The sequence below is a fragment of the Gadus chalcogrammus genome, chromosome 7 (assembly GCF_026213295.1).
Source record: "Gadus chalcogrammus isolate NIFS_2021 chromosome 7, NIFS_Gcha_1.0, whole genome shotgun sequence".
NCBI classification, from domain to species: Eukaryota; Metazoa; Chordata; class Actinopteri; order Gadiformes; family Gadidae; genus Gadus; species Gadus chalcogrammus.
The window spans coordinates 19,800,229-19,814,660 of NC_079418.1; the positions used below are offsets into that span (position 1 = coordinate 19,800,229).

Below are 14,432 nucleotides of genomic sequence, written 5' to 3' on the forward strand. Positions count from 1 at the left end.
TTATTTTGTAGAAATGTAACAGTGTGAGCGATCATTCCCATTAAGGGTCCTAATTAAATGTGGAACATGGAAAAAATTAAATCAACTTTAAATCACTCTAGCCTTTACTAGAGTCGGTGAGAATATTAAAACTTGGGGTTTGTTCTGTTTGCTTGTATAAGGGTGCAATTCAGCCATTTTTCCATCCAGGGAGCCCATCTCATATCAAGGCTCAATGTTCTCAATCTGCTTGTTTTCCTCCCTTTAAGCTTTGACTTCCGTCGAGAGGCAAATAGGATCCCACTCATATGAAATCACGCAGAGATCGCTTAAATTGCATGCCCTCGCCCTCGGGGAGGTGATTGTGTACAAACAGGCAGCCCAAAGCTGACGGCAGCAAAACGCACCTGCAGGAAAGCACACATTAGTATTTGGATTGTGAAAGGGGTATTTATGACTCAAACCTCGACCTTGTGACATTTCCAAGCTGCTTTTCTTTATTCTGCTGTAAAGGACACACTTGTGTGTGTCTCTCTCTCTCTCTCTCTCTCTCTCTCTCTCTCTCTCTCTCTCTCTCTCTCTCTCTCTCTCTCTCTCTCTCTCACACACATACACAAAATGAGAGGGAAAGAGAGCGAGAGAGAGAGCGAGAGCGATCTGGGATGACAACCGAAAAGACATTCATGTCACCACCGTGTGTTTCATGGCTGCAAAGGACTTAATTTGAACATGAACCAGCCTGTTGACCCCCTTCAACCCCCTCCATCCCCCCAACCCTCCCTCTGCTGCAGAGATGGAAAACGACTAATACCTCCTAGAACAGAGTTGCACCATCACGGGGCTCCTGACCGGGACTGTTATGCTGACCCGTGTGCCGCTCTGTGGCTCCGACTGGCTGGTGGCTGGTGGGGACCGCCTGGAGCCCAGAGCCCAGAGCCCAGAGCAAGGGGCCCTCTCTCCTCCAGAGTGTTGAGGTGGACCGTATCGATCCACACAAAGCTTTTTTCGAGTATGTCAAACGATCTGCCTCGGGAACAGGCAGCCCTTCATCCCCCAGCTCCTCGGTCTCCTATAGCCGTATGATGCACATGCATATACGCACCCATGCTCACATGCGCAGTACACCCAAGTTAATGGGTACACACACACACACACACACGCATGCAAGCTCAGATTCGCAGTATGCACATATGCACATGTACGCTGTCAGGCACAGAACGGACGCGTGTACAAGTATATACACGTGCATGCACCGATGCGCAGTATGCACATGCGAACACACACACACACACACACACACACACACACACACACACACACACACACACACACACACACACACACACACACACACACACACACACACACACACACACACACACACACACACACACTTATTACTACTACCACCTTGAAGAGATCAAAAGCTTATAGTCTTATTTTTGTTTTCATTCTGATCCCCATTGCTATGAGCTGCCTCCTCCATATCCTCTACCCAGCCCGCCACCATTTAATTAATAAAGTGTATTCTTCTTACACAATCTCCACCCCAATTTACCATTCGCTCTCCCGACGGGATTTAATTGTGCAACCATGTGCGACATGCTGGGGCCCTCTCTCTCTGACACATGCACACAATGTCAGGGACCACCGTGCGTGTCGGATCAGATGCCGCGCCGAAGCAGAGGAGCTCCCCCCCCCCCTCCCCCCCTTTCATGGCTCTTGTTTTCTGCATGTTTTGAACAGAGAGTGCATGACAACGTGTCTCTGCGGTACTTTGATAAGAGGCAGCAGCCGATAAGTGAGGGGATGAGGAGCAGGGGGGGGGGGGGGGGGGGGTTGGGTAATTATCACCGATTGTGATAGCGATCGTCTTCCCTCACCCATTATGGCTGCATGTTACATTAATTCTTGCTTACTTTTCAATTGTTCTTCTTACAGGGCAGATCTTATCACGATTCGACTGTTTTGGGACCGGTGATCAAGAGCTGAATCCAGATTATTTACTGACTGCTGCTGTTGTGGGGTTTCTGTGTTGAGGTTCCGATCCTGGTTTCAGATCTCTGTGGTCCTGAGAGATGGCCCATGATACGGCAAATCAATGTCAATCATCACTTCATTCATATGTAGACTGCAGGGTTGTCTGTGGCAAAAGGGACCCTTTTCTTTTTTTTTGTATCATCAAATAAGAGTGTTGTCATATTTCATACGGTCACACGCTTAATTCATGTGCTTGTTGTGTGTGCGAATGGTTGTCACTGTTTGTATTTCACATGAGGAAAGAGGCTGTCTAAATATTTTTCATATTGAGGAATGCCAGCTAGCTGTGTGGAAATCTAATCCTGTCTTCACAGCAATATTATCAAAATAGACAGACTGGATAAGCTACCAAATAAAGACGAGACAGTATTAAGTCCATCATTCATAATTACAGAAGTGCACGATTATTCTGAAAGAATATGTCTGGCAAGGCCATGAGTTAGCAGTGAATAAATGATTTAAAAACAGACTACCATGACTGATTATGTTCATTTTAAGCCTACATTATCTTGTAATTAAAAATAAATTCCTAGAAAGTCATTAATAGTAACAAGAATGTTAACAGCCCCTTTATTCCATAATTAATTCCAGACACAGGCATAAAAAAGGATTTAAGACTTGGGGAAGAAAACAATTATGGGAGAAAAAAAAATAGATGGTCAGCTACTGCATGACATTGAGGTCATGGAAATCCAATAATATTTTTTTTATTTATAAGTATTATCATTATCATAATTATTATGATCATTACTAATCATAATAGTATTATTACATTTGTAAAATGTTGCGATTACATGACAAGGATTATTTGCAAATTAATTTTGCGCACTTTTCAAGTTCACTAGAAAATAACCGTTAAATCAATGCTGGTTGATAATAAAGGGTTATAATGCAACCACCAGATCAAGTGCTTAGATCTCCGTCGACACTAAAAGGTTAAATAAATAGGCAACATTTACTTTACAGTGTGTCTAAGTGTCTAATTGTCAAGACTCCCCTATACCCTTGAATCCGATGAATAGATGATACTTGGTCAGGTTTATTTTGTAAGTGCACCACCATATGCACTAGGTGGTGCACTGTGTAAGTGACCGAGTTTATAGGTTTGATCATTAGTAACAAAATCTGTTGCTCAGTAGCGCCACTTGCGCTCGCCTGGCGGCAATACCTATCACTCTCGTGTTATTACACCCCTCATGACCACGAACGAGCCAATAGGCTTTGGTAGGCAGAGTTGTCCCTGTGGCCGCCATTAAAGAAAGGAATCCATGAATTCAAATGGAAACCAACAGGAACCGAGGCTGAAATTATGTTGAAAATAATAGCAACATTCTAGGCCCGCGCCGGGTTCCGGATGCTTTTTAAAGGATGCATTTCGTTTTTTAGGCAGAATTCCGCGATGGAGGAGTAGACGGGACGTTTTTTTTTTTTTTTTTTTTTTTTTTTTAAGCAAAGACCGTTTTAGGGCTAGGGGGGAGGGGGAGAGTTGCTTCTTTGCTCTCCTTTTCTTTTTGTTTTATCAACATTTTTGTTGTACTTTCCATTTTTTCCTCCGTGCTTTTGGGATGACGACGTAGACAACGGATAGTCTCGAGCTGCAGCTTTTCATAATTAACTGACAACTGCAGTCGGAAGGTTGTTGAATTAACTCTGCTCCTGCCAAATGTTATAAAAAAATTATTCTGGTTGATTAGCCAGCACATCTAAGAGAAAACACCACCGCAGTCCTTTATTTCCCGGGAAAAGTGCAATGCTGGAATGTGCGACGGAGCAGTGAAAGGATGAGTTCTTGTTTTGTACCGAACGGGGCCAGCTTGGAGGATTGCCATTCCAATCTATTCTGTCTGGTAAGAGATTTAAAACTAAAGGAAAGCAGCCATTTTTAACTAGCTGAAAAGGGCTAAGCTAACGCTAGCGACACAGGCATAGTTGATAGTAGCTTAGCTCCCAGCAGCAGGCTTACGGCCTGTCGGGCTGACAGCACTGTTTCCATGCCGAGTTCAGCAGCACTTTGGAACACACTTTTAATGCATGCATTATAACGCCGCTGGTGACACGTTTGGCAGTGTCCTTGTAACGACGTGGTCACCGGTTGACATTTGCTGGTTGCTTTTTTACTTTATGTGCACAATTCTGCAGCGGAGACTGCTAAACGTTTGATCTTGCAGAACTGTGCACACACCGTCGGCATTTTTCTGCCAAACGTTCCGTGTGTAACCGCGTAATAGCACTCCTACGGAGTGTGCAACTTTGCCAGTTTTCTCGTGCAAAATCGCGTTTGCTTCGGTCAATACGAGGACACTTGTTTTTATGTGTTGCCAACAGTCCAATGTTACATGCTCATCACGAACGCCGTTTGATTTATACTGGAAATGCAATGTGTTGGACAGTAAGCCAAGATGTTGTTTGTACATGGCTTCATCTCGTGTTTATTGTGCACGTTGCATCAGTTATACGATCTGGGCTCTGGCCACAGGCCGATTATACTATCTCTGGCAAGCATTCTGGGACAGTGGTTAATTATAAAGGCTGTGGTTGTTGTTTTTATTTCTACGGACAGGGAAGCATTGCTCTCGCAAAATTGTATCGCATTCACTTTGCAATGCAGTGATTATGCATGTGAGCAATATTATAGCTGACCCCAAATGTTGAAACCTATGGCTGGTTAAGTTACCAAAATAGTTGTGGCTGTGTTCCTGGTGAGCGCCTCCTTGAAAAATAAATAAAACCGCCCTATCCATGTCTATACAAATGTAGCACGGAGCTATAGTGTTCCTGGACCAAAGACCTGCTTCATTCAACGTGACTATTAGGTGTTTGTTGCTCCAATCAATTGGCTTGTCGTCAGACCTCAACTACAGGCATTTTCCCTGGAAGAGAAGTGAGCCGAGGCTCTGTAGTCAACATGCAGGGTCTGCACGGCCTGTCTGACAGACATTTTCCTGCCCGCAGAGACACTAAGCAAAACACCACTGTTATGTTATGACTCATTCACAGAACAGACTCCACTTTGTGGTTTTATGGCGAGAACAGATGCACATAGCGATGTGGTGCTTTAGCTTTTTCTCACTCATTGATTTGACACACTTGTGTACTTGTTTTAAGATACTACTTCATGCCCTCTTTATATTACTTACCTGGTTATAAATAGGCCTATAACTATATTTGGTCTTAGATACTTTTCGACAACGATCAACTTGACAAAATAAGCTAAAAGTAGCAGTTCTTCTAATGAGGCTGAAAATCAAAATGAAACCTAAATGTGATTTTTCAGTGCCCATGACAATGTCCAGTAAAATGCAAACAAAGCGAAAGGCCAAACTCTTTTTGTGTGTTTGTGTGCGCTTGTACTTGTTTGTGTATGTGTGCATGTGTGTGTAGTGTGTGTGTAGTAGGGCAGTGTTTGAGTAGCTCCACCTGTTGCTCGTGCCATAACTTGAAGACAGACAGGAAGCCAGCTGTTTGGTTTGTCCGTTGCCCTGAAAAATAAAATGCTCAACCACCACAGTGCCCAGATGACAGTTGAGCAGCTGGAAGTGGCAACGTGTCATCACTGCGAAAGTCGACCACACATGCCCCCTCCCCCCTCATCCTTGAGACAACATCCCAACTCAATCAAAATGGCCTGAGTCTTAAGTTCCCCTCCGACACTGATGCTCCGACGCAGTTTTGCTCCTGGCTAGCTCAAACAGAAAAGAGGCTTTGCCTTTGCCCGCTCTGCTAAAGATGGGAGATGTGATTCAGTTCAGTTGACGGCTCATGGCAACCTCTCGCTGTGCTGCCACTAGACACACTAGAGAGGCACTCTAGTGTGTCATCCAACTGTAAATATATAGAAATGATGTATATGTATATGTATATGTATATGTATATATATATAAACGGCAAAATTGTTTTATTTATAGCACGTATGTTCATGTGTGAAGGATGTTGAACTGCTTCATTCACAGTATGGGATCTGCAGACAAAATCCACACCCATTAGGAAGACACAATCATTGGATAGAAAGACTTTTGACTCCCTCTTTCTCTCTGTTTATGACTCTGTTTCTCTCTCTCTCTCTCTCTCTCTCTCTCTCTCTCTCTCTCTCTCTCTCTCTCTCTCTCTCTCTCTCTCTCTCTCTCTCTCTCTCTCTCTCTCTCTCCCTGCCGTCTTTCCTTCTTTCCTCTCCCTCCCTCCCAGGGCACACATAGGCTGCCAATCATTTATTTTGAAAGGACGGACAGAACAACTGTGCGAGGCCCATTTATCCTTGATAGAGCAATCTGCTACTTGGATATTGTCCCCGATGTGTCCCCTCTTAGGGTGAGGGCCTCTGGCAGAAGCCGGCATAATGTGTAACTCTGCCATTAATGTCGACCAATAACTAATGGATCACCTCCGATTGACTGGTGACCTCCCAGCGATGACTCATGTAAGTGCTTTGCAATGCACCTTTATCCTCTGCAGCGCCAAGGTTGAGGCTTCCAAGTCTTTGTCACGACGGACATTAGTTCTTCCGATGGCAGGTCGCGTCGGTGCGTAGCCTTAACAATCACCCGGGATAAGGCAGGCCTGGATGATGACCAGGGTCACGGAGAAGAAGAAACCTCAGGGGTTGAGGGTGGGAGGGGCGGGGTTCAGCGTTTCTTTATGTCGAGGTGTCATCGTACTCGTTTGTCAAAGTGAGCGGAACAACAGATCCACCGTTGGACAAAGACTGTAAAGAGGAGGAATGCTTTGGAAGGTGCGTTTTCTTAGTTATCTGTAACTGATAACGATCACAGTTTTCTCTGACAGATAATTCAACAGACTTCTTTATCCAGTAAACGGGAACCTATAATGGTTGCCGTCTGATCGATCGATGCAAAGGATACATAAAGAAAGATGTTGGGGCTCCGGAGTGCTCTCTCGATCCACAAGCATACGGTGACAGGATCATCGCTGCTCGACCGATAAACCCCAGTGGTACCTGCTGCGTGCATCCTTACGTTGCCTGGGGTACATTGTGTTCACTGTCTATTTAAGATGTTGGCTGCAACTGTTGGATGACTTCTCACCACAGGTTGTACAGCGCCAGGTTATTATTGTTCACCAGAGTTCAAATTAAACCATCAACAAGGTATGAGTCGGTGAGAACCTTTGGGATGGGCTGATTCTCAGGAGGGGATTAATGCTGTCTTGAAGTGAAAGCTGTGTAGCCTTTTGTTTTGATATCAAGATATAAGCTGATGACGACGTCAGTGAAGGAGCAGTTAAGCTGGCTTATTGTCTTCATTTGAGTGACTTTATTTGTTTCTTCTTTTTTTTTTTATGAAGCAGGCAATATAAACGTCAAATACAAAGGTTTGATTAAAAAACAGAATTAGAAGATATCAATTAATGTAATTGGTTCTACAAAGAAATGTCAAGTTGAACCTATCCATATTGAGCTTATATAAATGGGAATCTCCCCTTGTCAGAATCTCAACACACTGTTTTTCTTATTTTAAAAAGTGTGGCGCAAAAAGATCCTCAACAACCATCGACAATCCATACGCTGGTAACCATTTCAGGGACGCTGCGAGGTGATTTCATTCCCCCCCCCACCGACAAGTTCTTGAGACTTATTTGTACCACTTACCTCACCACTGAGTCACATCGCCCCAGAACACCACAGCATCTAGTCGTGGTACAAACCCCATGAATACTATGCACCCACTGGGCACAGGAGTAAATGTACCCTGAAACAACAACGACAGCAGCAGCAGCAGCAGCAGCAGAAGCAGCAGCAGCAGCAACAACAACACTGCGTTCTGGCCCGACTTTATCGAGGAGCGAGTGCCACACAGAATCCTTGGCTGTCTGAACGGGAGCCAGTCCCGTGTGTGTCTTGGCCAGCCCACTATATAGGCTCAGTGTTTGGAGGCCAGATGCCCGTCTCTTTGTGAGCAGCGTGGTAATTGCAGTGGTGAGTGAGAGCGGAGGGCTATTGTCAGAAGTTTTTCCCCGGTTCTCATTTTCAGAGACAAAAGGCAGAGAATGTGTGAGGCCGGGGCGTTTTTTAAGCCCTTTGAAACTGGTGATAAAAAAGAAAATAGGACGAGAGCAAGATCGAAGGTTTAGTTTCCTTAGAAATCTATAAACATACTGGGGATTTTTTATGTTTACGAGTTGCAGAACATAAAACCGGTCTGTTGAACTTGGAATTATATGGACTGTGCGGCGCTTGGGAAACAAGTCCAGTCGGTCCTACCTTCCACCTTGTGTGCAGTCAGTGCTCAGATATTCTCCTATTGCTATGCGCAGGTGGCATGCACTGCCATGCACCTCGGAGTGTGAACACAACAGGCTGAACACAAGACCATGTGAACTGTCATTAAAACGGTTTCACTTCTCTTATTTTATTATACGACGATGGTAATGATGACACCACTACTGCTGTGTTGCGTTTTTCACATTTAGGCTTTTCTATTGCTTATGTGGTACAAGGTGCAAGCGCACGCTATTTATCGGAAATGTGTCTCTGGTTTCTCTGAGCGGACTTATTAAGATAAGAGATTAGATACGTTTATGTGCATAATAAATCCAATCTAATGAAATACATATACTCGGGAAGAAATAACATATTTACAAGCAATGTAATAAATTGTTTTTGCAGCATGCCCTTTAAAACACCTGCAGCGCATGCAGAGAGAATCCGGAGCCTTCCAGTCTGGTCATGGCTTTATTTCAACATGCTGACCTGCACAGCGTTGTGTAAGGAGGCTATAAATATATATCAAGCACAACAGCTCAACATGAACTGCCGCTGACCGGCGCGCGCTCACGCCACTGCGTCGCGGTGATGTCGGTTCACTGGTATGCATGCGTTTACACGTGTGTGTATGTTTGTGTGTGTGTGTGTGTGTGTGTGTGTGTGTGTGTGTGTGTGTGTGTGTGTGTGTGTGTGTGTGTGTGTCCAGTCCGAGCTTTTGTCTATTGGATGACATAACACGTTGTTGTGATCCGGCTCCTCTCTGCCTGACGCCACCTAATGCTCTTCTGTTTTGACAATTCACCCCCCTCCACCACCCCCCCACCCCACCCTAACCCTCTTCTCAACCGCTACCACTGCGGACCACTCCACCTCACCCGCCCTCACCCGCCCTCTCCCCCTCTGTCCCCCCCCCCCCCCCCCCCCCCCCCCCAGCTCCCTGCTGCTGCTCACACCACAAATCTCTGGGCTGATCCCCCCCGGGCTCGGCAGCAGGACCACCGCAGACCTCCGTCACCGCACTCGGCGGGAAACCTCTCGCTTGAGGGTTGGGGGGGGGGCGGCGGGGGGGGGGGGGGCTGCGGGCTGGGTATTAGAGCCTCTCCACTTGATTTCGGATAAGACGCCCCCACCCCGAGGAACACAAACACCCCCGACATCAGCACCACCTTTTAAAGTGTGACAGATTAGCCTAATTGGAGGGCTTACGGGACAGCCAGTTCAGCCCAGCTCGGCCCCGCGGTGCGGGGAGAGAGCCCCCGACGGCGCGCCATGCGAAGGCTACCGTGGCCGTAGCGAGCACTGGCGGTGAGCTAGCATCGGGGACAGCTTGAGTGATTCAGATTAGAAAGGCTGAAATGGAGACGAAGACCCCTCCAAGACACGGCGTTTTATTGTGTGTGTGTGTCTGTGTGTGTATGCGTGTGTGTGTTTGTTTTATGTGTTTACGGTAGACGTGGTGGCGGTTGTCGGCGGCAGTGGCACATAATGTTCCTGGTTTAACACTTAATAACCCTGCCCCTGATTTACTGCCTATCATGCTGTTTCTCTGCCCCCCCCAAAACGCCTGCCCAATCGCTCTCTCCATCCCTCCCTCTGTGTTTTGTTCTGCCAATAAAAGCCAGGCATCGTTTATAAAGGGAGACACCACCAGCAGTACCCTCTCCCCCTCGCCTCCCCCACACACACCCCCCTCAGCCACCCTTTTCCTGACCTCCCAGCACTCTCCATTAATGAGGATTAAGGTGGTTAGGCCACATTTACAAGCTCTAAGTGTTTTCACCCATTCTATTTGTTTTCTCTCTCCCTCTCTCCCCCTTTCCTCTGTGTTTTCAACATGCTGGAGTCCACATTTTGATAGGCAAAGCTCCCCCCGAGAATGAACACAAACAAATGTCCCAGTGCGTTTTTCATTTACATTTAGAGGGAACGGGTGGTTCCTGCGTTGGCTGAGGGCGGTCGGCTGGGTCGTTCCAATTCAAAGTTGTGGAAAATAACAATTCAAAACAGTTTTGGGCCTTGCCATCGCTTTTGCTCTGTCTCTTTTAAGCCCACGCTACACCACACAGGCAGGCACCGACGCAGGCACAGACGCAGGCACACATAAATACAAACACACACACACACACACACACACACACACACACACACACACACACACACACACACACACACACACACACACACACACTCAAGCACACAGTGAGTCTTAAGCTCAACTTAGTGTTGTCCTGTTGGACATGCAGAGGCATTTGTGAGTCAACAGAAAAACAAAAACGTTTTTGCCGCTAAGCTCACATTGTATTATATTGCAGTGCGTTCAGAAAACATCAAGGATCATGACAATCAAAATTGGCATTTAGTATCCATCATCCCGTTATCTGTAACCAATAGTAGTATTGATTAACGGTTAACATTTCCCTTCGGTCAGCTATCTTGTGTTATTTCCCCCGCCACAGCCAGCCACTTGGGTGGCATTCACTCACGATTGTGTGTGTGGATGGGTGTAGGGGAAAGGGCGTGTGGGGGCGTGGATGGGGCTGTCTACCATGGGCTCCATAAAACAGGATTTATACCCAAGGATTTAAATGCTTTTCAACACCTTTACGCCTTCAACATACTGGTGGCCTAGAAAGCTGACGTATTATTTCGTGTAACGTACGTATTTCTTTGTGCATCACAGTACGGGTTTGAACCGCATAGCTACGCAGAGCAGCCTGCCTCGGTTGCCTAAAGTGCCAGGTTGCAAGCCCTACACTTCCTGCCATTGGAAATGAATGGACTTTCTTGTTTACTGCTCTGCAACAATGTAACCAGTCTGTAAGAGTTGTTAGGTGCAGTGTCCAGAATTTACTTTTTGAATTTAGAGTGGAAGAATAAACAAACCAAACAAAGCGACTGCTCTAATATGTAACCCAGTCAGACGGCAGGTGTTGACTTAACACCTCTTGCCCACTGCATCCGACCCTTGACGGATCCCATTGACTTTGAATGGGGCGAAGCCGTAATGCGTTGTGGATCCATCCGTTCCGTTGGATCCGTCGGCTCCGTCAAGGAGTTGAAAAATGTTCCAACTTTTCAGCCAGCGACGGATCCGTCCTCCAATCAGATCGCGTATGCTCGGGCTTGGCTGACGGATGCCTCTGCAAAGACTACTCCCCCATCCGTCAGCCACGCCTTCCGTCATCCGTTGACGGACGGTGCAGTGGGCAAGAGGTGAAAGTCTCCGGGCAGGCGCTGCCCGGGTATAGCTCCACCACGACCTGTGGCTGACGTCTGTTCTCACCCCCCTCTCTCAGGCGGACCTGACGGGCATCAAATGGCGGCGGTACGTGTGGCAGGGCCCCGACTCGGCACCCATCCTCTTCCCGGTGACGGAGGAGGACCCCATCCTGTGCAGCTTCAGCCACTGCCTGAAGGCGGACGTGCTGAGCGTGTGGCGCCGGAGCCAGCGGCCGGGCCGCCGCGAGCTCTGGCTCTTCTGGTGGGGCGACGACCCCAGCTACGGCGACCTCATCCACCACGAGCTCGACGGTGAGTGTGCGTGCGTGGGTGCGTGCGTGTGTGTGTGTGTGTGTGTGTGTGTAGGCGCTTGTGTGTGTGTGTGTTGGATTGTTCCGCATTGTTTTGGATCGCTTTGTTTGCTTTTCAAGTTCTGCCGCAATAAGCGACTCCAGTGTAGACGGGAGTCCTGCCATGCAGTGTTTTGGGTGCAGGCAGCGCTGAGCTGCTCACCCAGTCAGGGGGAAGCAGACGCTGTGAGGCTACAGCAGAAGGGCGTGCGAGGACTCTCTGTAAAGTGAGTTCCCTTCCGCAGGCATGATCTCACCGCCAGTGGGGGGGAATAAAAAGGTTATTGGCTGTAAAAAGGGAGGAATGATAACTTGGGCTGGCCGTTTGACTGTTTGTGAGCGGAGGTCAGTGGGGTGGGAGTGCTGTGGGAAAGCGAGCTCTTTGAGGCGGTGTGTGTGTGTGTGTTTGTGTGTGTGTGTGTGTGGATGGTAGAAAAGTAAGCCGGAAAATGACTGAAGGAGTGCAGGGTTGTAGTGGAGGTCACGGCGTTGTCCCTTTATTTGATTCCTTGCCAGTGGGGGTGGGGCTAATGGGGGACAGAAATTAGGAAGCGATGGAGCAAATTTTCTTTTTGCAACTAATCGGTTTGGTCATGTTGGATCTGTGGATCCTGCGGTTGCATAGTGCAATCCCCACCCCCCCCCCCGCCCCGGCCACCCTACACAGCCACTATCGTTGCAAGCTTGAGGATGCAACTGGAGCCTCATTTGTCCGGGATAAGTCCTGCTAATAGCTTGGATCGTGTGGGCCGGCATCGGCTAAACAGAGTGGGCTATTTGCACGTAGTGTAGGGAAATATAGAGGGCTGTCGGAAGCTATATTTGGACAATTTCAGAGTCACTGCTGCATACTCCCCTAGTTGGGGCGACAACGCAGAGAATTGGGTCGGATAATTGTGATTTTGTGTTATTTATTTATTTTGACGGCAATGGGGGCCTTGTATAATTGAATATTGACTAGGAAAGTCTGTGTGTGTGTGTGGCTGTTGCGCCTTCTGTTCTCCTCTATCGGGTCCCGTCGTCGCCGTCGTTGCGATTCAGAGTGGGTGTTGCTAGTAGTAGTAAAAGCCGCCGAGCCAGGCTTGTTTCCCAGCCGCGGAGCCCGCCCGGGTGTGGAAGCCGCCACCCTAGCAGCCTCAGTCTATTGTTTAGCAGAGTAGCATCCTCGACAAGAAAATCCAAACCGCTGCCTCGTCATCATCCCGGGGCGAGCAGGGGTCTTTGACGCAGTCTAACGGCATCCAGATGGCCGATGGCGTCATCCGGGTTTCCTGTTGTGGAATGGCCGTTTGCTCGACATGGCAACGATAGGGACACGCGCCCTCGGCACTGTTGCCCCCTCCAACCCTCCGCCCCACCGCACCCGCAACCCACCCAAACCTCCCGACAGGCGCTGCTCCTAGCTGTTCTGGGGCTGCTGCCAACGGGAACAGAACACAGTGGAGAGCACAACAACGTATGCTGATGCCCATACCCCTTCCTTTATCTGGCTGATGAGGGCCGCAGATATGTCTGAGTTAGCTGCTGCGCGCCAAGACGGGAGGAGGACACAGCTGGAGTGTGTGTGTGTGGTTTAGGGACTATTAGGTGTGTATGCGTTGGCTCTCAGGTATAATGAGGGTAGTGTGCGTGTTTGTGTGTGTGTGTGTGTGTTGGCTGTAATGTATAATGAGAGGGGAGAGACCGGGCTGCAACTTTGTGTCTCCCTGAAGTCCAACCCTGGCTAGCCTCTCAGAGATATCCCTAGTGGTGTGTGTGTGTGTGCGCGCGCGTGTGTGTGTGTGTGTGCAATGCATGTCTGCGTTCCAGACAGGTTGGCCAGTGATTGACAGTGACGCTTCATTGGCCAGACTCTCCAGGGTGCCCCCATGTTGGCAGCCGTTAATCGACCAATCAGCCTTTGGCATTGGAGCCGCAGACCGTGGCGGCGACTTCAGCCGCCCACCGACCCACTATAACGTCAACGTCACTCCGTAGGCTCACGCCTCGGCTCTGGTTGCCAACCCAAGTTCGTTTTTGTATTCAGCGTGAGCGCTGTCTTGAGAAGTAGTTGTTGTCTTATCCGTATAATCTTGCACCACCACTTTTAAAAACAAATTGTATTAATTCCTAATTTCAACGCTGGGCCGTGAAACACGGAAGTCTGCCTTTTCCCTTTCATGTCGTCAGCCGGAATGGCCTCTTATCCGCTCACCCCAACGTACCCCTCCCATCCCTCATTAGATTAGGGGCCTGTGAACGTCTTTAATTTTGCGCAAATGCCATTTTCTGTGTACTAGTGTGCCAGTAATCCCTCGTCTCTGGAGGGAGAGAGAGAGAGAGAGGGAGGGGGAGAGGGAGAGGGAGAGGGAGGGAGGGAGAGAGAGAGAGAGAGAGAGAGAGAGAGAGAGAGAGAGAGAGAGAGAGAGAGAGAGAGAGAGAGAGAGAGAGAGAGAGAGAGAGAGAGAGAGAGAGAGAGAGAGAGAGAGAGAGAGAGAGAGAGAGAGAGAGAGAGAGAGAGAGAGAGAGAGAGAGAGCTGAAGGGAGGAAGGGAGGAAGGGAGGGAGGAAGGGAAGGAGAGAGTGGTGAAGGACTGGAAAACTTGTGGGATCTTTAAGCGTCTGACACTTAATCAGCACTGAAGGATG

General features: G+C 48.1%; 1 protein-coding gene across 1 annotated transcript in view; it reads left to right on the plus strand.

The window, feature by feature from the left end:
* Window positions 1-3,227: 3,227 nt before the first annotated feature.
* med13a (mediator complex subunit 13a) overlaps window positions 3,228-14,432 on the plus strand; it is a 72,864-nt gene continuing 61,659 nt past the window's right edge. The window contains 2 exon segments of the mRNA XM_056593616.1: window positions 3,228-3,866; window positions 11,533-11,767. Of these exon segments, the coding sequence (XP_056449591.1) occupies window positions 3,801-3,866; window positions 11,533-11,767 (301 nt within the window). The 5' untranslated portion in view covers window positions 3,228-3,800.